At 39.7% G+C, this 23,054-nt stretch overlaps 1 protein-coding gene across 1 annotated transcript in view; it reads left to right on the top strand.

The window, feature by feature from the left end:
- prkx (protein kinase X-linked) overlaps positions 1-21,578 on the top strand; it is a 28,479-nt gene extending 6,901 nt beyond the window's left edge. The window contains exons 2-8 of the mRNA XM_080052864.1: positions 1,505-1,673; positions 3,003-3,266; positions 6,310-6,429; positions 10,865-10,960; positions 14,224-14,281; positions 18,266-18,343; positions 18,606-21,578. Of these exons, the coding sequence (XP_079908990.1) occupies positions 1,505-1,673; positions 3,003-3,266; positions 6,310-6,429; positions 10,865-10,960; positions 14,224-14,281; positions 18,266-18,343; positions 18,606-18,731 (911 nt within the window). The 3' untranslated portion in view covers positions 18,732-21,578. The remainder of the gene's footprint in view (positions 1-1,504; positions 1,674-3,002; positions 3,267-6,309; positions 6,430-10,864; positions 10,961-14,223; positions 14,282-18,265; positions 18,344-18,605) is intronic.
- Positions 21,579-23,054: the final 1,476 nt, after the last annotated feature.

Below are 23,054 nucleotides of genomic sequence, written 5' to 3'. Positions count from 1 at the left end.
ATCAACTCATCACAACCTGATACTGAAGCAGAGGCCAATATCCAAGCGCAAGCGAACAAAAATCACCAATATATCAACTCATTTTAGTTTTTACATAATATTGACATAGGGATCCCCTATATTTAGTTAGTAGGACTTTTACTTTTCAGCGCTTCCAGTTACTTTCATTCTCAATTTAAATTTAAAGGTAAAGGTCTATAGAACAGTTTGGCTTGATTTTTTGGCTTAAATTTAAAAAAAAAAAAAAAAAAAAAAAGACTTGGTCTGGTTTCTTGACAGTGACACTAATCAAAATTGTTCTATAGAACCTTATCTTCAATTAGGAAGTGACAACGAAACTTTTGCATAAACTTGAAATTAAAACGACAAATTACCCATAGACGGCTCCCCACTACTGTTTGTAAAATGACAATTATTAAAGTGAAAGTCTTGTATGCAGGACAGGTGTGCCAAGGTGTGCCACTCTTAATGACAGCTGGCAAGCCAAGATGTCAAAATCATGTTTGTTTAATAGCGTAGATTACCTTTTGCCTGACATTGCACTTACGTCACTCAGTCAGAGGTATTTATAAAGGAGGCTATACTACACAAGGAGGGTGGGTGAAAACATCAAAAATACCCGTCTATCAGCCCGTGTAAAGGCTATGAACTCTGCAATAACAGTGTTGAGACATTGTTGTAATGCCGAACATTACTGTATATTTTCTGCATTTTTTCTAGACATTCGCACCTCTGCTTCTACCTTCTAATAAGCAGAAACTCAAACCAGACCAGACAGCGGTCCAAATAATATTTTTTTTGGTAGATGAAATATATGCTTATAGAATTCGGATTTATGTATTTAGATACTACCTATAACTTTATGTATGCTATCTATCTATCTATCTATCTATCTATCTATCTATCTATCTATCTATCTATCTATCTATCTATCTATCTATCTATCTATCTATCTATCTATCTATCTATCTATCTATCTATCTATCTATCTATCTATCTATCTCTATTTCAATCTCTATCCATCTATCAGCAACCTCTGATTGAGTCATTTGCATGGGAATCTTCTCTGATATTGATATATGGATATCGCTCAATATTTATTGTCCATAAATAAGTAATGAACAACACATAAGCAACATAAGCAGTTGTTTGTCTCGGTCTATTTCTCCTGTGTCCCGTGTTGTTACGGTTGTTAACCCTCCCCTCTGTTTCCCTTTTAACCTGTAATATCCTCTTTATTTTATTTGCTTATTATTTATCGTATAATAATGCAATGTTTTACATTTTTAACAATTTGCATTATCAGTTTTTATTTATCTTATTGCAAATCTATCCATCTATCTATCCATCCATCCATCCATCCATCCATCCATCTATCTATCTATTGAATGCAATTTCTAACGTCTAATCTTGATGTATTTGTATGCCCTTGTAAAGCAGTTTGAATGGCCTTGTGTATGCATTCTGACTATATAAATAACCTTGCCCGTCTCCCTGTCTTAAGGCACGGGTACTTTTGGCCGTGTGTTCCTAGTGAGGGACCAGAAGAGCCGGTCGTTCTTCGCTCTGAAGCAGATGAAGATCACTGACGTCATCCGCCTCAAGCAGGAGACACACGTCCACAACGAGAAGGAAGTGCTGTCAGAGGTCAACCACCCCTTCCTCATAAGACTGTGAGTCTGACGCATACTAAGTACAAACAGAGGGTGGACTGGGCATTTGATTGGTTCCTTTTAGAAATACAGAAATACTCATTTTGAAAATAAAAAAAATAATCAATACAATTGTTGAAAGGACGATCAGCAATCGTTTCTTTTCAAGCCGATGTTAAGAAATAGCTGTCAGAGGTCAACCACCCCTTCCTCATAAGATTGTGAGTCTACTGGGCATTTAACACACTGCTGGCCTGATGATAAAAATAAACTAAAAAAAAAAAAAAAAAAAAAAGTAATATATACAGCTCTGGAAAAAATTAAGAGACCAGTCTGGATTCTTCTTCAATCTTCATCTCTACACTACTTTATGGAAATCCTCTTAATGACAATATATTTGGGGGGTATTTTGTGTAAATGTTGTCAGTAGTTTATAGAATAAAACCAAAATGTTAATTTTACTCAAACATATGCCTATAAATAGTAAAACGAGAGACACTGAACATTTGGAGTGGTCTCTTAATTTTTTCCAGAGCTGGATATAGTGGTTGCCTGTGCATTTCAAAACATTGATTCCTTTCAGAAATACAGGTTTATACTACAGTTGAGAGCATCATTTTGTTCTGTATTTTGAACGGATAGCGCATAGGAACATTTTCAGGATGTGGTCAGCCTAACTTAGAATAAATATGGGAAGCATAGGGAGAAAGAGGGTCTGGCTCTGTCCAAAATGAGAAGGAGGTGCTGTCAGTAATAATCAAAACACCGGTTGAAAAAAATTTAAGCGACGATCAGCATTCTGTTTTTTTAAGTTATCGTAGGGTGTGTGCAGTGTGCGTATGCGTTATTAATCTATCCCTAAAAGTCAGACTGGAACATTTGAAAGAAGAACTAGCATTATTACTACTGTTTAGAAAAGACAACTTGAATCCATAGTCAATCAAATGCAAACCTTGCCCTTTGAAGTACACTCCTGGATGAGCGGAAAATTGCATCTTTAAACATTTTTGAATAAAGCCAGAGTTAAAATCTTTATACCATTTTAACATATTAGTGTCCGTTTGTTTTTAATCTTCTTAGTGTTAGGTAAGGTATTGCTAGCCTGGCACCGCCCGCCTACCTACTTCCGCTCAATTTTCTTCAGTAGTCAGTCTGGTCCGCTGTATATTTGTGGATTTTCTCCTGTAGTTTGTCAATTTAGCGATTCCAGACCTTCTGTACAAATGAAATGAAGTAGGATGGTCTGGTAGGACCAGGCTAGGGTATTGTGTGTATGTGTCTTTTTGAAGAAATAAAAAAAACAAAAACCTTAAGATAAAGTGTAAATAGTAACACAGTGTTTTTCACCAGGTTCTGGACGCACCATGACGAGCGTTTCCTGTACATGTTGATGGACTACGTGCCTGGCGGAGAGCTGTTTAGCTATCTGCGTAGCCGCGGGCGCTTCAGTAACTCCACCGGACTCTTCTACACCTCAGAGATCGTCTGTGCCATCGAGTATCTGCACTCCAAAGAGATCGTATACCGAGACCTCAAACCAGAGAACATTCTGCTGGACAGTGAGGGACACATCAGACTCACAGACTTTGGCTTTGCTAAGAAGCTATCAGACAGGTAATACTAATACATTTGATTTATATATAGCGCTTTTCTCTCGCTCAAAGTGCTTAATACAGGTAATACACACAATGTAAAAGCATTTTGACAGCTGCAATTGAAGAGGTATTTATCAAGTAGTCAAATGTGCTAGGGAACTTTCAGTTTGTGTTAATTCTTCCGTCCCCCTTTGGATAAAAGCGGAAGTGTTTTTACTACGCCAGCTGTTGTTCCTGGGTGAGCGTACCCATGACAAAGGCATTAAGAAAAACTTTATAAAAATAGAATTCTTTGCACTGATGGTCTTGTTTGCTGTAACATGTCATTTATGATCATCAGAGGAAAAATGGGACTGTTTCAGAAATATTTAAAAGTTCCTCGTAGCTACTTTAAAGTGACCTGAAAGAAATCCAATTGAGAATGAATGGAGGATAAGCGAGGAAAGAGATATAAAAGGAGTAATAAAAATCGGTTAATAAATCATCTTACACCATTTCGTTTAGAAAGGGACTTCAAAGAGGATATTGATTTTCAGTCTTTTCCTAAGAGGCCTGATTGAAAAAAATCGCTCAGCTGTTAGACTTAATCTCTACTTTGTTTGTGTTCTTAATCAATGTAAGCAATTTGTTTTTACTTTTTGGGATCCAATAACAAGTTATATATAGTTTAAACTTGGTGTCATCCAATAGGAGCAATGTGTTATTTATACACGTTTAAGCAGTCTGTTTGATTTACTTGAACCGAAGTAATAGGTTAATTATTTGTGGTTCATTGTTGGGCAGAATATTAAATTGGTGAGAATTTTGAGAATGGATTAATTGTTTTAATGAAGGAAGAGTTAGTGCTTTTGTCTTTGTAAAATGAATATCTAAAAGTGTTTTTGTTTAATTATTTGTTAGCATTTTTCACGCTTTATTAGACAGTTTGGAGAGACAGAGATGAAATGGCACAGAGAGGGGAATGACATGCAGAGAACGACCCGGGCTGGATTCTTCTAACCCGGGTCTGCTGTGAAGAGGACTGAGCCTCTGTGGGGGGGGGGGGGGGGGTTCTAACCACTACAACAGAGAGCGCCCCCACCCAAAAAAATTAATGTTTTCTTGTGGGAATTTTAGGGTGTCCAACTCCCTCCTCCCAACTCCTAGAAAGCCCTAGCAGTGCCAGTGAGGGACAATGTGATTGTATTTATTCTGAATAAGATATACAGAGAGCGAGGTCCCCGAATGACCTCAGGAGAATTGAAAAGATACGCGAGAAGAGACACAGCTTTATATATCTATAATGCCGGCTCTGCCTTGACCCGCGCAGACATGTAAACACAACGCAGTAAGATTACATTTTCCCCCCAGACTGTGGGAAAGAAACGGATGGATGCAGTAGATATAACTCTGTGATGTTGCCAGTGACTTACTTATAGAAATGGAGGGCATTGTCCTGTACCATTTTACACTTTCATAAAACATTTATTTAAAAAATACACAGGAATTCTTTACAAATTATGATAATTTTTAATAGTTGTAGCAAAGAAAAAAAAATTAAAAAAAAAAAATGACCCCAGAGGCCTCTTCACAGCAGTCCCGGGTTAGAATCCAGCCCGGGTCGTTCTCTGCATGTCATTCCCCTCTCTGCCCCATTTCACAGCCGTTGCTCCTCTCCCTCGTGCTGCCACAGCGTCCCCTGCTGTTCAACCAGAGCCTTAATGTTGACAGATGGTGTCTGTCTGTCTGTCTGTCTGTCTGTCTGTGTCTGTCTGTCTGTCTGTCTGTCTGTCTGTCTGTCTCTCTCTCTCTCTCTCTCTCTCTCTGTCTCTCTCTGTCCAACATCGTTTCCATACAAATTACCGTGGCCATGGCAACTGGCCCAAAGAGGTCATTATTATTACGTAGGTGATATCAGTGACGGGCCCATGAAAAGGCTGGAACAGGGCCGAGTGCTTTTCAACAGAGGACAAGTGGTTTTTCACAGGCAACACTGTGTGTGTGTGTGTGTGTGTGTGTGTGTGTGTGTGTGTGTGTGTGTGTGTGTGTGTGTGTGTGTGTGTGTGTGTGTGTGTGTGTGTGTGTGTGTGTGTGTGTGTGTGTGTGTGTGTGTGTGTGTGTGTGTGTGTGTGTGTGTGTGTGTGTGTGTGTGTGTGTGTGTGTGTGTTTCAGTCAATCATCTGCTTCACTCACACTTCGTGTTATTGTCTATACACTTTGCCAGGCGGCCGTCACTTAATGTCCAATACTTGCATTTGGTTGTCACTACACTTTCCTCCCCCACGGTCGCTCCAGCCAATTCAGACTGACACTTCTAGATTCATTACCCCTGTACACACACACACACACACACACACACAGACGGCCCACATCCTCAACGTTTTTTTTCACATTCAGAATAGAACACACTTTTGATTACAAACACAAATGGGAGTGAGAATTGTCTATTTTCTTTCACCTGCTTGGTGTTATATAAGCCCTGTGTAAAATGTAATTTGAATAATGTTATTATATCTTACACATGTGGATAAAGCTGTTGTGTATGTTGTAACAGTCTCCTACTGTGAGCACTGTGACTTCCTCTCAATGTTATGAAATATGACACAGCTAGGTCAGGTGACTCAGGGCAGATCTGTGCAACTAGACACAGTCTTTCATGTATTGACACTTAAGGTTATCATTTTCAAACCGTAGTAGCCACTCACTCAACAACCTGTGTTTTACGTAAACAATATCCTTAAAGACCTTCTTCACCGGTGGGAATATGAAGGTGTATTGAACTCTGAGATCCTATGTAGTATAAATGTGCAAACATTTTAGAAATTGGTTCATCCTAGCCTGAGAAAAGGCAGAAAGAGTGTTTTATGGTCTCACTGTCTAACCCTACATTTTCCCGTGTGTGACATAACACATGGGAAAATGTTCGATTTTATAATGATAGAATGCCTCTATATGGGTGAAGTATTCCTTTAAGGTGTGTACAAGGAATTGGCGTATTATTTTTTGTAGAACAGACATAATTGAAATGGAATATAATATTCATAAATTAAAAGTGTTTTTCTGTGTGTGTGTGTGTGTGTCAGGACCTGGACTCTGTGTGGGACTCCTGAGTACCTGGCTCCAGAAGTCATCCAGAGCAAAGGCCACGGCCGGGCGGTCGACTGGTGGGCGCTGGGGATTCTCATCTTTGAAATGCTGGCTGGGTGAGTTCACTTACGTTAGTCTATTTAGTCAATTTGCACAAGGCACATTGAAGTTAGTCTTTCCACGTATCCCCCCTCAAGTTAGAACACTTTGGAGGGGGTCAGAGCGCAGGGTCAGCCATAGTACAGCGCCCCTGGAGCTGTTTGGTGTCTTGCTCAAGGACACAATGGTAGAGATGTTGGGCACCGTAGATGTAATAGCAGCCACCACTAGTTTTACTACTAACACCCTCCTGTCTGGTGCCGGGGATCCAACCAGAGACCTCATGGTTACTGGTCTGCCCCTATCCTCTTGTTAATAGTGCAATGTGCACTATTAACTCACCCACTAGGGGGCACCCTCCTCTTTCAGAGCAACTGAGGTGAATACAGAACTGAACAACGCTTGTGTTAAAGAGCATTTGGATTTGAACCTGTTGGACAGATAAAGACAAAGTTTATATAGGATAGTGCTGTCCACAATAACTGCACTGTCAGAGATCAGATACATGTCTGCACACTCACTCACTCACTCACTCACTCACTCACTCACTCACTCACTCACTCACTCACTCACTCACTCACTCACTCACTCACTCACTCTTTCTTTCTCTTACACACACACTCACACACTCACTCACTCACTCACTCACTCACTCTCTTTCTTTCTTTCTCTCACACACACACTCACACACTCACAGTCATGCTTTGAGCAACTCTTCACGTGTGTGGAATAAATGTGATGATCATCTCTCAACACAATACACGACAACATGAACACATGTCCGCTATGAAATCAACCACAACAGCCAGCCAGCCAACTGCTAGTCAAAGTGAGTGACAGAACGGAGCCTGTGTACATGCAACAAAGGAATTATTCAATTAATCTTTTGCTGTTATTGTCTCAGTCTGGGAAAGCTTTTCATTGTGTGCTTATTGGATAGTGCAAGGCCCCAAACAAATGAATGTGTGAATAGAATACAAGCCATTGTTATAGAGAGACAATGGAGTTGATCCTCCTTTGAAAAGCTCCCTGGTTTATTCTAATGTTCACTGTCATACTGAATGAATAATAATAATAAGTGTGTGTGTGTGTGTGTGTGTGTGTGTGTGTGTGTGTGTGTGTGTGTGTGTGTGTGTGTGTGTGTGTGTGTGTGTGTGTGTGTGTGTGTGTGTGTGTGTGTGTGTGTGTGTGTGTGTGTGTGTGTGTGTGTGTGTGTGTGTGTGTGTGTGTTATTGGCCTTCTGCTTCGTTGGGTCGAGATAACTTAGTCTGGTATGGATCCAACAGTTAATTAATACAATTCATTCAATAGCATGGATGGCCCTACCTGAATATTTGCTGGTTGCTTTTTGGTCATTTTTAATGGCTTTTATTTTTTATATTGAATTTAATTCTTTTTTATACATGAAATAAGAACGAAAAATAGAGGTATTTGGCTTTCATTCAACATTTGGCTGACAATAATTAGTGTTAAGAATATTACATTTTTTATACAATTAGGAGCATAACCTTAACAGGTACCTGTGCATGTATATAGCTTTGGTTTTGTTGACTAGGTTTTGAGACTGTCTGTCTGTCTGTCTGAGATTTCTGCAACACTCCAATATGGTACAGTGGAGGAGAATAAAATGAAAGGCATACTAGGTAGTTCTGGAGAATATCTGTTGACAAATCACTTTTTGTAAAAATCAGTGAATATCTCCTCACAATCTACTACCTGTCTATACTGTGTGTGTGTGTGTGTGTGTGTGTGTGTGTGTGTGTGTGTGTGTGTGTGTGTGTGTGTGTGTGTGTGTGTGTGTGTGTGTGTGTGTGTGTGTGTGTGTGTGTGTGTGTGTGTGTGTGTGTGTGTGTGTGTGTGTGTGTGTGTGCTGAAAACATATTCTGTCCGAATACACAGCCTAGGCTCTGTAAACTGGTATGTAAACAAATGTATAAATAAACCTACATAGGCACATACAGTACAACCAGAGGAAAGAGTTACAATATGATTGGTTTATATACAGTATAATACAATACTGCTTTAACTCATGTAGACCATCTTTTTCCACTTCAACTAGAACTTCACCTGTGTGTGAACTTGCTTCCCTTATATATCCTGCTAGGTAAAGAAGATGTTTAGCTTTGAATGTATGGAAGGAATGTGACCCTGTCCCCGTGTTCATAGGGTCTGCTTTGAGGTGTTGCACTCCTAGCAGTGACTCCACTCTTCATCTTACAGTATTGTGCAGATGTTTCTGAGGTCCGTCTCAATGCAAGAATGTAGCGGGCGCTTCTGAAAAGTTAACGCAGGCGGTACATCAACGTCTTTTGAGTTGGAAAAACATTCATTCAAAGTTCAGGTCAACTTCAGGGAGTAGAATTGAGAGTAGGTCTTCCTCTCCTTAATCCTTGCCTGCAGGGAGGGATTTCTAGTCTTAATGGAAACTGTGTGTGTGTGTGTGTGTGTGTGTGTGTGTGTGTGTGTGTGTGTGTGTGTGTGTGTGTGTGTGTGTGTGTGTGTGTGTGTGTGTGTGTGTGTGTGTGTGTGTGTGTGTGTGTGTGTGTGTGTGTGTGTGTGTGTGTGTGTGTGTTTATTTTATTTTCAGCCCCCAGATAAATGAAAGACCTTCTTCAGTTTCTAGGAAAGCCATAGAATCTTTTAGTGGTTCACTCAGTCCCAGTGGCCTTTCAGGGTCACTTTCATGCTAATTATTGAAATAAATTGCATCGAAAAGTATTTTAATGTGAAGGCTAATCCCACTTTGGAATTTTAATCAAAGCGTGTCTATTCCCTGGTTTCTGGATTGACTGCATTAAAGATTCAATCGAGCCCTTTCCCGTCTGCTACCTCTCCTCGGTCACTCTCATCAAGTCAACCTTAATTGGGTCAACACCAAACTGTCACCCGCCAAGTCCCAGTGTCAGGGAACTGAGCTTTTTTTTTAAGATTATTTTTTGGCATTTTTGCTTTATTGGACAGTTTGGAGGGACAGAGAGGGAAATGACATGCAGAGAACGATAGATAGATAGATAGATAGATAGATAGATAGATAGATAGATAGATAGATAGATAGATAGATAGATAGATAGATAGATAGATGTTTATGGAAGCCCCTACACATCCTGTATGTCAGTGAAGTCATCAGCTTTTCAACTATGCTGCATTCTTCCCTTTCCACTTGTGGAGGCAGTAGCTCAGTGTGTAGGGATTTGGCTTGGCATTAGAGTGGCTGGTTCAAGTCCAGGCCTTTAGAATGTGGACTGCTGAGGCCCCATAGCTGTGACCATTTGGCAGCAACATCACTCTGCAGTGTGTGAAACATATCCTTCCATTGGTTCAGTAATATTTTTTGTATTTTCTCAATGAAATACGCCTTTGTTTTGTTTTGTTATTATTTGTATGTTTGTGATCCATGATAGTATATGTTCATGAGCTTTAAATAAATGTTTTGTACATAATTAAATCAGAAGAACTCCATATAGTAGAAATATGTAGACAGGCTAATATAGAGGAATACCAGAGGAAACAGATACAATATGATTTATATCCAATACTGCTTGAATTAATGTAGACCACCCTTTGATATACATACATATAGTCATAAAGTCATAGATGACATCGTTTGCTGTTAAACCATCAATTTAAGTCATGAGAATGCTCATATAACACTGCTGTCCCTCCACGTTCCATTTTGCCACAATGACCCAGATTTTCCACATATGACGGCAGCACTAGTAGCCCAGTTGTCTTGGAGTCTGTGGTTCGCAGCTAGTCTCCTGCCTCTGGGTAAGGGTAGCGGTGTGTGACAAACTGCTGTGATTATGCGCCTGTCTGCTCCGGTACTAATGTGTTTAGAGGCCACGCAGCATTATGTAATCTACGGGTAATGACTTGTCCAGGGCCAGAGCAAGACAGGGGAGAACATGAGAGCTGTGAAAGCATTCAGTAGCAGATTGTGGGTGGTAGAAATACTAAGACACACACACACACATATACACATATACACACAGACAGACACACACACACACACACAGACGTATATACACACACACACACACGCACGCACACGCACACAATTGTCCAAATGGCTGTGCACACAAAGGCTGCTCTGTCTGCTCTGCCCTTTCCTTAAATGGTGACCTCTCCACTCTCAACATTTTTGTCCAAACGTATCCAGGTGTGTGTGTGTGTGTCTGTGTGTATATGCCTCTGTGTGTGTGTGTAAACTCTTGCCTACATTTACTTGTTCCTTGCATCATTTTAGTCTTTGCAAAGCACAAATGAACCTCAGTTGTGACAGCGCAGACCGTATGCAAAGAGTTCTTCAGTGGCAGGGAGGAGATGCCTGTATCTCTTAAATGCAATTTCTAATGTCTAATATCTTGATGTATTTTATGCCCCTGGAAAGCACTTTGAATGGCCTCGTGTCTGAATTGTGCTGTATAAATAAACTTGCCTTACTCTCCACAGCTACCCGCCATTCTTTGATGACAATCCATTTGGAATCTACCAGAAGATCCTGGCCGGAAAACTGGAATTCCCAAGACATCTGGATTTCTATGTCAAGTAAGCAAGAGGCCAGGGGTCAATTTACAACTACACAATCTGTGTGTGTGTGTGTGTGTGTGTGTGTGTGTGTGTGTGTGTGTGTGTGTGTGTGTGTTTGCGCTAGTGTGTGCCAGTGTGTGCGTGTGCATGTCTTTACATGTACTGAGTCCGTCAGTTTTCAAAACTAACTGAAGTCTGAACAAATTTGAGCTATTTGAGCCAAAACACATACTTTGTTCAAATTGGCTTTAAACGCAGTAACAGACATATTGGTCCCTCCCGCAGCATTGATTAGTGACCACACCTTAACTGCTGTTAATTACACCCCATTCTACGGGAAGCACAATAAATGAGCCACGGGCAGGACCCTTTAAACACACTAGTTTTAATGTCAAACCAAACTTTGGCCAGTCTCCCTACCTGATGCACACTCCACCCTACTAACCACCCATTTAAATGACTATATAAGCCCAATACTTCAAAGGAACATGGGGGCCGTATTGACCGTGGATTGGGGGGTGTCTAAGTGCTGGGATGTCCCTTTGACACTAGGACAATGACCTGCCCTTAGCTAAAGGGGATTCAGGTGGACACGCATTCTGTAATTACACACACACACCCAACTGATTTGACTCTGTCTATTAGACCAGCTTTAGGGTGCTGGAATGTGCAAGATTACAGGCTCTACACGCTCTTTGTGTGTGTGCGCGTGTGTGTGTGTGTGTGTGTGTGTGTGTGTCTGTGTGTCCACTCACTCAATCAGTGGTGACACAGTGGCTCCGGACACACACTGGTTCCTGCTGATAATTCAGCGAGCTCACAGCTTCACACTGTTAAGACTATTTATCTTACAGCCGACAGACAGACAGAAGGATTTTTAATATTTCCACCATTTCTATCACTCTTACACAGTTCCACGGGCCAAGGCACACACACTCATCCATCAAGAAGTCAAGGGCCTTTCAGAGGATGACAGGCTTGTAAGAGGCCGAAATGTAGCAACGACCCAAACTGTAATAACTTGGTCGACAATGTTACAAAATGCTGAGCACCAAATCGTAGTTACTTTCTGCCCATAATGTAACAACTTATTCATTATGGAGCCAGCTGAATATTTTACTCTCCCAATATTGTAACTAGAATTTTATTACATTATAGAGTCAATCAATAATTAAAGCAGTAAAATGCTTTATTGTAGAATGTAGTATCATACACAACAAGCCGCCATATATGTATATGAGGGGCTGTGGCCGTGTGGCGAAGAGGATAGGGTGGTGGACCCACAACTATAGGTTTGTGGTTTAATCCCCGCCACATTTCCAAGTGTCCCTGAGCAAGACACTGAACCCTAAATGTCCCCTGATAGTTAGCCAGCACCCTGCGTGGTAGCTGCTACTGCTATCGGTGTATGAATGTGTGCTCCAGTTGTAAGTCGCTTTGGACAAAAGCGTCTGCTAAATGACATGTAATGTAATGTACCGTATACAGCCACACGTATAATAAGGTTGTGTTTTATACTACACTCTACATTGAAGCAATAAGCCCTTTAATCCATGAATGAATGAGTCCAAGGCTGCAGTGTCTGTCCAGCATAGACATCACACAGACTAGAGAAGTGTCCCGCGGTGACCCTAGCAGTAAAAGGGTTGTTAGGCATTGGTCATAAAATGAGTTGGTTGTTAAAGGACTTGTTATTGGCATGTTGACATCGTTTTGACCTGACCTTATGCCCTCTGCACCAACTCCATGTCTTCCTCCGCTGTGTCTGTGTCTGTGTGTGCATGTCTGTGTGTGTGTGTGTGTTTGTGCATGTCTATGTCTCTGTGTGTGTGTGTGTGTGTGTGTGTGTGTGTGTGTGTGTGTGTGTGTGTGTGTGTGTGTGTGTGTGTGTGTGTGTGTGTGTGTGTGTGTGTGACAAGCAAGCAAGCTGAAAAGTGTGTGTTACAGAGATTTTAACGAGTGCCACTGTCAAAATGCTTTTTAGTAATACACCCCCAAACAGTGGAGTTTGTCAACAGTTGTCAATATGTTTTTGTAAAACTTTGAAAGCATCTGAGCGTGAAGCATGAATAATACAAAACCACAACTCACCTGTCTAGACAATATGATGTCACCAAAACACAAAATTAATAATTGAAAGAGCTGCCATATTTTTTGACATGTTTCTAAGGATGTAAATGTTACAGTGAATAGAAAAAAATTCTCGACATAAACAACCAATGGATATCAGAATGGAAGGGCTCAATGTGATTAAAATCGTTATTTATCAATTCTGTTGTCTCAATTTCACCAAATTGTAATTGGAAAGTATATGGTAGACATTTTTATTGTTGATATCCTCACTCTCTTCTCCCCATTTTGACAGCATCCTTTCCAGATTAACTCAACGAAAATCCATGAATACCCGTATTTTACCTCTGAGCTGATTAAAATATTCCCCCTGTGACATATCTCTCCAAAGGCCTGTCTCTGTGCACAGGGAGGATTTAGACTTTGAAAAAAGCGTAGAAGAAGAAGCTGACGTGTCATCATCCAGCGACTGTATTTATGAGTCTGTCAGCACGCTCCTCAGATAAGAGATATACTGGCTCCTTTAACCAGCGTGCTGTGTTCGTCAGTAGCTATCACATTTCATCACAAAGCTTCTCTTTGGCATTTTTAAAGCCTCCTGTGAATCATGTCTTGGAGGTTTCCATCACCTATAGACACGTTTATAGTGTCAGGAAGTTTCTGTTTCACTTCTTCAATTAAAAGATTGTCAAAGGGACACAACTCAGTGAGCGAGCCCTCGTCACCTTGTAGGGGCTGTAGCCGTACCTTTGGGAGAGAACAATTTGTCATTTTGACAAGTGCTGGAACTGGGACGACCTTTTGACAGTTTCTCCTTGTATGAGAGAGAGAGAGAGATGGAGGGAAAAGAGAGAGAGAGAGATGGAGGGAAAAGAGAGAGAGAGAGAGAGAGAGAGAGAATATATTTTTTTATATATAAACTTTATTCTCTATGAAACAATTAATGACCATTTTACACATAACACACAATACAGCAATTTAAATTAATAAACAAAATTCATTACAACACAGAGTTAAACACAGGCTGATGGCTGAAAGACGAAAGACAGAGACACACAGAGAGAGAGAGAGAAAGAAAGAGACAGACAGACAGAGAGATAGATAGATGGGGAGACAGACATAGAGAGAGATATATGGAGAGAGAGAGAGAGAGAGAGAGAGAGAGAGACTGTGCTGCATTGAATTCACTGACATTTACTTTTCCTCTCCAGAGACCTCATCAAGAAGTTTCTGGTGATTGACCGAGCCCGACGGCTAGGCAACATGAAGGTGAGTGGGTTAGACCTGCACATGGCAATGCGACATATTTCATAGCTTCAGTAGGCAGTAGCAGTAATTATTCTACTTTAAAATGTATTTTAAAGGCATACTAGGTCATTCTGGAGACTGTTGTTGACAAATCACCTCTGTCAAAATCAGTGAATATCTCCTCACAATCTGCTACCTTTCCCGCCTGTATTTGCATAATTCTTTTTTCAGCGCACACACACACACACACACACACACACACACATAGTACAGACAGCTAGCATATTATGTGGAGATATTCACTGATTTTGAGTAAAAGTGATTTGTCAACAACAGTTTCCAGTATCACCTAGTATGCCTTTTAAATATCAAAACAAAAACAGTTGCAAAACCTGATTTCACAAAACAGAAAACAATAGTTAGTCGGCACAGCAGTCTGCAGACAAGCAGAGGGCCCACAACACAGTGTTACGGTACCCCTATACGCTTCCAATTAAGTCCCAAATGAAGAAGAATGTGCACCGGGCTTGTTTGGTTGGATAGAGTAGGATGGATGCCTGTTTGTGGCTGCCTCTATATCTTTTCATCTAAATCGCGTTAGCCCCTAATAAAAGCAACACAACGTTATCTTGAATCAACACCTCTCTAGATCAAAATGAAAGTAGGATGTATTGCAGGACTGGTTGGGTTAGACTCCATTAGTCTTAGCTACTGAGGGTGTAAAAAAAAAAGAAAAGGCAAATATTTGTTTCAGTCACTCTAAAAAGCAACACAATAAAGGAATAGTTTGACATTTTCACGTGGTAAAATAAAGAGTCACAACAAGCACACAGGAGCGTTTAGTGATTTGTTTATTTATTTTATATTCTTGCTGTAAGTGACTTAACTTCTAAAAAAAAATGCACGCACAGTTACAGGGACGATTTCTGTCGACTTATATTGAGTGAGGCAAAGCGCTTTAAATGTTCAATTATTCCTTTAATGTGCAGTTGGCTCTCATGCTTTCTATAATGGCAGAAGGTTTCAAAATGTTCCTGAGAGCCACTTCATCAGTCATCAAGATTCAAGATGGTTTATTCATCATATGCACATTAACAATTCCAGCAGCAGTCATTGGCAATGAAATTCTTAAGTCATGGGCTCCTCTCAACAATGTGATATAGAAGAAGAAAATGTAGAATAGAAACACACAAGTGAAGAGAGCAACACCTGAGACACAAATAAACACAACAGTAGTGCAAGAACACAGACAGTGCAGATAGAAAAGTGTAGAGATAAGGTACACCATGTCCATATAAAGTAAATATCAGTGGAGGCTTTGTGTTGATTCCCATTTCAAAACTGGAGGATTGGAGCATTTCAATTAACACTAGTAGTGGAGCCGGAGACCGTGGGCGGCTCTCAATCAAACAAACACTTCTCTAAACCCACAGCTTAACTCCACATAATCCCAAATCAAGATGATATCGATTTGTTGCTGCCAATATACCTGTGTATATCAATCACACACTGCTCGTTAACATTACGCTAATGTTTTCCCTGATGTTTGGAGGGTGGACTGTGCCACTATAATGGAAGTGGAAAAGACAATTATATTTAAGAATCAAGTCATATTAAAATTTTATAGATATTATTTTATTTGTTGAAGCAGAGGTTAAATCGCTTACTATTGATTTGTGTGCAATTTAAACAAAAAAACATGCATTGTTTTTGTGATCATGCAATAAAACGCATACAGTTTTCATTAAGTAAGAAAGTAAATGTAGTCAATTTTTCACAGGGCACATTGAAATGTGTCTTTTCTCATATCCCCTCTCAAGTTTACCACTCCAGAGGGGGTCAGAGCACAGGGTCAGCCATAGTACAGCGCCCCTGGAGCAGTTTGGGGTTAAGTGTCTTGCTCAAGGACACAATGGTAGAGATGGTGGGCACCATAGATGTAATAGCAGCCACCACTAGTTTTCACAAATAACACCCTCATAAGATGGATATTTCATGGTAATTCATCCAAAAGTTATTCATTACCAGAGGCTTCAACTTTGCACAAAAAATCCACTTTTCAACCCTCACTCAGTTTTTGCTAATACAGAGCAGAAAGCTACATTCTCCACTAATGTCTCCCCTCCTGTTGTGAGTATTGACAAGACATTAGACTAATGCGTCTACACAGCCGGTTAGCTTAAGCTGTAGGGATGAAGCTGAACAAAGTAGCCTCATAATCGGACATAATATCTCATCAAAACGCACACACACACACACAAACCCTGGAGCTCAGACCACTTACATGGAACTGAATTAGAATCAACTCTAACCAACAGAGCAGCAGCAGGAGCTCTGATTGGCCAACTGTTATGTGTTAGCGGGAGTTGACTGTTGGGTTTGGCATAGCACACACATTTTTATTGGACTTCATTTTGTGTTTTGAAATAAAATGATTGTGTTACCAGTTAAAGACCCACAAAAAAACAAAAAAAGAATGTTTGTTGGAATTGTATTATTATTATTTTTTTATATTAATGCATAATTTATATGTAATTTAGTTTATCACAATTCTAATAGCCTTTTTAAATACATTGATTTAATAAACGTATTAAAGGCATACTAGGTAATTCTGGAGTATGTTTATTTGACGAATCACCTCTATGTCAAAGTCAGTGAATATCTCCTCACAATGCTACCTGTCCGTACAGTGTGCGCGCTGTGGTGTTAATACACAGCCTAGGCTCTGTAAACTGGTATTTAGACAAAGGGAATGTAAACAAAGTGGCTCCCCTTTTGAAACTGGTGATAAACCAAAGTAGGACAGAGAATATCACATAGACTGAGACTTTGTTGTTCCTAGTAGATTTCTCCAGCTCTTCCAACATTCTATGTGATATCTGTTGTTTGTTTCGACACCGGTTTTCATAATTTTTTCTTTCATCACTTTTTGATGTTTAAAAATGCTCCGAGGCTTATTGATGTTAGGTTGAGAGAATAAACCCTTTTTTAATACATCCCAGGATAGTATTAGTGAGTGTCTTCTGAAAGGCAAACTACTGACAGACTTATTGAATAAAGTCCCTCCACACAAACTGCCCACACATCATCTGACATAATGATTAAAATACTCAGTGGCCGTCAAAACTAATCCCCATATGCGAACTGGACCCTGACAGGCTGCTGATAGCATTTTAATACAACCTGTCTCAACATTGTAGACACACTACTACCCAACGCAAACTGGGTCACACAGTATATTTGTATACAGCCATGGTATTTATTGAGTTATTTAACTACCCACTCTTAGTCTTTTCGGGTTTTATTTACTCATTTATTTTATGGAATACTGTTTGTGGATTTAGGCAGGAGGTCGGTAGCACTTTGTGTTGCCTTTTTTGTGTATGAATTTTTGCTTTATATATAAAGCTTAAAGCTGGGGTGGGTAACCTTTTCACTGTAATATTTGGCAAAAATGTCATATTATTCAGCTATATGTAGGTGAAGTGGTCTGAGAATATCTCACTTTGCTTTCCCCTGCCTCTGTGTGCCGCCCCCAAAAATTGCCACCGCTCATGTACACTTTGACCAATCAGAGCGAGGCTCCAATCCTCCGTTCTTATTGGCTGTTAGGACTGTCCATTCACTTTGGCACCGGCGTTGTTGCGTCAGTTGGGGAAGCGTTCACGACCCTAGCAGTCTGACAGTTTGGCACTACGGCAGCCAACAAACAGCAATGTCTACAATCAACGGCCCCTAAATGACCTATTTCCCGTTTAACAACAAGTGTTTACACCGCTAAGACAGCAAGGATACGAGGAAAGACCGGGAAAGACACTAGTTGAAAAGACATGAACGCACATAACTGTCGTTCGGAGGGAGGAGCTACAGCAGGTAGAGCTTGTCAGGGAGGGACCAAAGAGAACAAGTGGAGCAGTTGAGGTATTTGGATTCGAATCTCTATCCAAACTGCTATTTTCTCCCAAATCATATACCCCAGCTTTAATTTGATGTTTTGTTTTTCAGAACGGCGCAGATGATGTGAAGAAGCATCGGTGGTTCAAGTCAATTGACTGGGAATTAGTTCCTCTCAGGAAACTGAAGGTGAGAGCTGTTTTTATAAGTCTTCATTTTAGTGGTGGCGCTCCCATAGCGCCCCTTCATAGAGGCTCAGTCCTCTTTACAGTAGACGCGGGTTAGAATCCAGCCCGGGTCGTTCTCTGTATGTCATTCTCCTCTCTGCCCCATTTCATCTCTGTCTCTCCAAACTGTCTAATAAAAAAGCAAAAATGCCAAAAAAAAAATCATCTTTAATTAAAAAAAAAGTTCAAATCAAATCAGTAATGAATGTTCCCCTGTCTTACAGCCGACCATAGTCCCGAAGGTTTCTCACGAGGGGGACACTTCTAACTTTGACGTTTACCCAGAAGATGAGTGGAAGAAAGACCCACCTGTACCTCCCAAAGAGCTAGAGATCTTCAAGGACTTCTGAACACTCTGCCTGAGTTATTTATTGTGGGAATATCCTGAGAACAACGTATTGTATAGGGCCCGTTTACAGGCACTATCATGGAGAAAATCCTTATTTATCAAAGTGGGGGAGGGGGGGTCGCACTTTATCTGTAATAATGACCCCCCCTCTGAAAAGACAAACTCCAAATGATTGATACTGTGACATGTATCATACCACAGAGATGATTTGCTTTTTTTATGATTTTTTTATTTATCTGTCTGACTTTATTTAGTCAGATTTTCGCTGTTAAATAGTTTTTTTATCACAGTTTCTTCTCTGAGCCTGCTCATATGCAAAAACAACTGGTTCCTTTAAAAAACCAACAGACTGTTACTTGCTTCCTAGGTTTCAAAAGAGAATAATCAGGTCTTTTTTTTATATTGTTATGTTTTAATATTTTATCTCTTTTTAAAAAAAAAAATCCAAAATGGTGCTGTAACTATGACAGCGGGCCAGTTATCATTAATGTAAAAACCTTCCTATTATATATACTGTATGTAGTCATGAGTCAGCCACTTTTATTTGACAATAGGTGAACCAGTAGCACTTGTAAGAAGGTGCCTTACATCACTCTTTGATGGGCATGGCGTCTCAAGATTACATAAAGTTCACTTGAAAATATGGCTTGTCTCAGCAATTTGGCTCACTAATGACAGTTGAACTGTGACACTGTCTGTGCATGTGAGGTGCTGATGTAGAGAGCAGTGTGCTGAATGTGCTAGCAAGGATCCTACTATAATAGTGGGGGGTCGTCTATGGGTCATTTGTCATTCATTTTAAGTTGATGCTTAACTTTCGCATCAACTTGAAAATGACTGAGGGTCCAGGCACCACACTGTAAAATGTTCTCTGTTATTTTCTCAGCTTTATCCACGGCCAAAGGACTTTGTTATTAGCGTACGGTCACATCTGTTCTTCAAAACTACAACAACAGACATTATCCCTGTTGTCATGCTTTCAAAGCCAAGTCACGTGAGGTAATATTTAGCCTCTCCCTCTATAGAGCTACATTACCCCTAGCCTCCACCAAAAGCGTCTTGTGAGTCCGTAGAAATTTACACGCGCACTTGAACACACCACTGAAGAGACTGTCTCTACCGTTCCTGTTTTTTCAGCGCGTTATAAAGCGTAGAACAACAAAGCAACAGCCGAACTTTCTGTGCTGGGAGCAGTGTCCCTTGTAAGAGTATTCATTATCAACACTGCTGCAATGAACCGCATTAAAACAGGCCATCAGTAGGTCAGATAAATAAAAAAATATGATCAAAGTTCAAACTAGGTTGCAAAATGTAGATAAATATATATATTCAGTACCTCCTTAATTTAGTTTTTTTGTGCACGTAAAACCGCTTTTGGTGGAGACTAGGGGTTACACTACTTGACCTACTCAGTATTTAGCATTTGTCTTCATTGTGTAGTTATAGGTACAACATTGGCCTTACGACAAACTTCATATGATTTTTATTTGCTGCCGTTTAATTCCAAGCGATTGGATTTTAGTACGTCCATCTTCACTATTGGTTCTAACCTAATTACAAGGTTCTCATTCAGTTCAGGCCAAAACAGCGCTGTGTAAGGGACCATGGTGTTGTAGGTATTTCTCTTGTGTTAAAATACATATACACTGTAGATCCATGCATTCAATGGAAGACCATACTTGAAGTGTTATAGGATGTTTTATTTTGTTGCGGTTTTTCACACTATGCTCATTTGATCTGAACAAAGCCCTCGTTTATTATCAATGTACAGTTTAGGGAACATGTTGTCATCTGTTGGCCTTGCATTGGTTTCAACCTTTAAATTCATGCGCTGTTGTACAAATGTATTATTAACAATATCAGCCTAGCGGAATCGGTATATCAAATTTCACTTTTCACCCCTTGAAAACCGTAGAATTTATGTATTTGGACATCAGCTAAAATGATGTCAACTTCAGTTTAAAAATCTATTGTTAAAGTTTTCATAAATGTATCTAAACCGATCCTATAGTGTTGATTTAACATCAAGACAAACTTCTAGTCACTTAATTTCAATGGTATTAATCATGTCACTTATACAGTGAACCTGTGCAGTATATGATATGAGCATACACAAGACATTGGCATGTATTTCCACACTAGTGCCCCTGTTTATGAACTGTATAGCTTAAAAGGTGTTCCGAGGAACTTTCAGTTTGTGTTCATTCTTACACCCCCTTTGGACAAAAGCGGTAGTGTTTTTACCACGCCAGCTGTTGTTCCTTGGTGAGCGTACCCATGACAAAGGCATTAAGAAAAACTATTGAAAAAAAAATAGCATTTTTTTGCACTGATGGTCTCATTTGCGGTTACATGTAATTTATGATCATCAGAGAAAAAATAATACCATTTTAGAAATATTTAAAATTTCCTCAGAGCACCTTTTGAATAATGTAAAAAGAAAGAAAATCCTCTCCACATTCACAATGCCTGTAATATCAAGTTAAGCTTTGTTCTGCTCTTAGAGTAATGCTCATACATTGAGAGCAGCTTTTATACAATGCATGTTTTGTGTCAAACTCCACCTGCCGCCTATCATGTCTTCCTCAACGATATGTTTTACAATTCTCAAACTTTTGCCTTTTAAATGTTTGCTTCTTTGCATTTATTTTGAATGCTTTGATGGCGCAATCATACATATTATCATGCACCATGTTTTTTTTACCCAGTTCATAACAATGCCTTTTAAAAAATCCACAGACTCCCTTTATATCTTAAATTATGTAACATAAAGCAATGGCACATGTTTGTATGAAAGACTCTTTGGAAATGTTTAAAACTCTGAAAGTGTAAAGAAAGCAAAAACCTGTTCTCTCTTCTTCTGTTGTCCTGTCTGGTTCTTCCCGATCGGCCAATCACGTCGCTGCGTCTGACAAGCAACGCTTTAATATTTACATAATGGAAAATTTGACATTAAGAAAAATGCTATTTTTAAAGGTGCACTATGCAGCTTCAGAGGAGGGGGACTTGTTTAGATTTGCAGAGCCTGCAGTTAGTTTACAAATCATATTTTCTGTACATATAGTCCTTAGTATTGAATAATTCCATCATCATAAATCAAAATTATTTTGAGGAACCTGGAACCAAACGTAAGACTAGAATATGTTTGTAAACTTTGGCCCTGCTGTGAAACAGTAACTTTTCAGGAAGCTTTCTAACTTCAAACGGTGTTCCAGGGATCACATTTTCCTGTGAGGAAAGTTTGTTTATTCAGTTATGAGAATATACCTTTAGAAAATGTTTACTCCTCTTACACACACAAAGTTACATAGTGCACCTTTAAAACTTCAGGTTTTCACGACAAAATGCAACGAAAATGTCTTATTTAAGATGCTCTCTCGTGGATATATCCTTTCAACTGTGCAAATAATATACAAGCAAAAGAACCGCCATGCGGTGAACCACTAATGTCTGTCACTTATTTACGGTTTCTTGGAAAATGTTGTACTATTATAGATATAAAAATATATATATATACAGATGAACTTGTTGATGAAGAAAATCCTATTTTGACTCTAAAACACAATCTAGTAGGAATTAATGAATTGGAAGAAAACCAACTGAAAACAATCAATTATTTTATCCATAATTGAAGAAAGATAGGATGTGGATGGATGGAGATAGATACTGTAGATAGATAGATAGATAGATAGATAGATAGATAGATAGATAGATAGATGGATAGATACTTTATTGATCCCGAAGGAAATTCGGAATTAGACCTTTTTCTTGGAAACTCTTTTAAACCTATTTGGACCCATAACATAAGGCCATACATACCAGGCCAGGCCCAGGGGGAAAGTGCCTGCTTTTGCCCAGTCTGTAGTCCAATCTTTCCTGTTCAGAGTTGCGATTTACCTGGATCGTTTCCCGGCATTCAAAGGGTAAATGTCTTGTTTTACACAGTAGGGTATGATCACAGGGCCAAAACACTTACTGTAACTGTGTGTGTGTGTGCGCGCGAGAGAGAGATTGTGTGTGTGTGTGTGTTTGGAGGTGAGGGGAAAACCCACAGACCAACTGCAGTAGAATCAACAACTGAAAAATGTTTTGGGCTCTTCTTGGGATTTTTCTGAGCTCCTGTACCAGTGTCGGGTTGGCGACACCAGTTTGTAAACGCTGCCATACTGAGAAACAGTGAGAGAGTTTTGAGGAGCTGATACGCTTTATCACCTTTCTTTCAACTCTTTTGGCAATGGCTTGAACGTAACCGGCATTTGTTTATATGAAAAGGGTACGCACTATAGCTTTAAATTTCAGATTATTGGGTTGTTAATAGACTCCG

This window comes from Ammodytes marinus (assembly GCF_949987685.1).
Source record: "Ammodytes marinus genome assembly, chromosome: 24".
NCBI classification, from domain to species: Eukaryota; Metazoa; Chordata; class Actinopteri; order Uranoscopiformes; family Ammodytidae; genus Ammodytes; species Ammodytes marinus.
The sequence above is the reverse complement of the archived record's forward strand: the minus strand, read 5'-3'. Positions and strand labels throughout refer to the sequence as shown.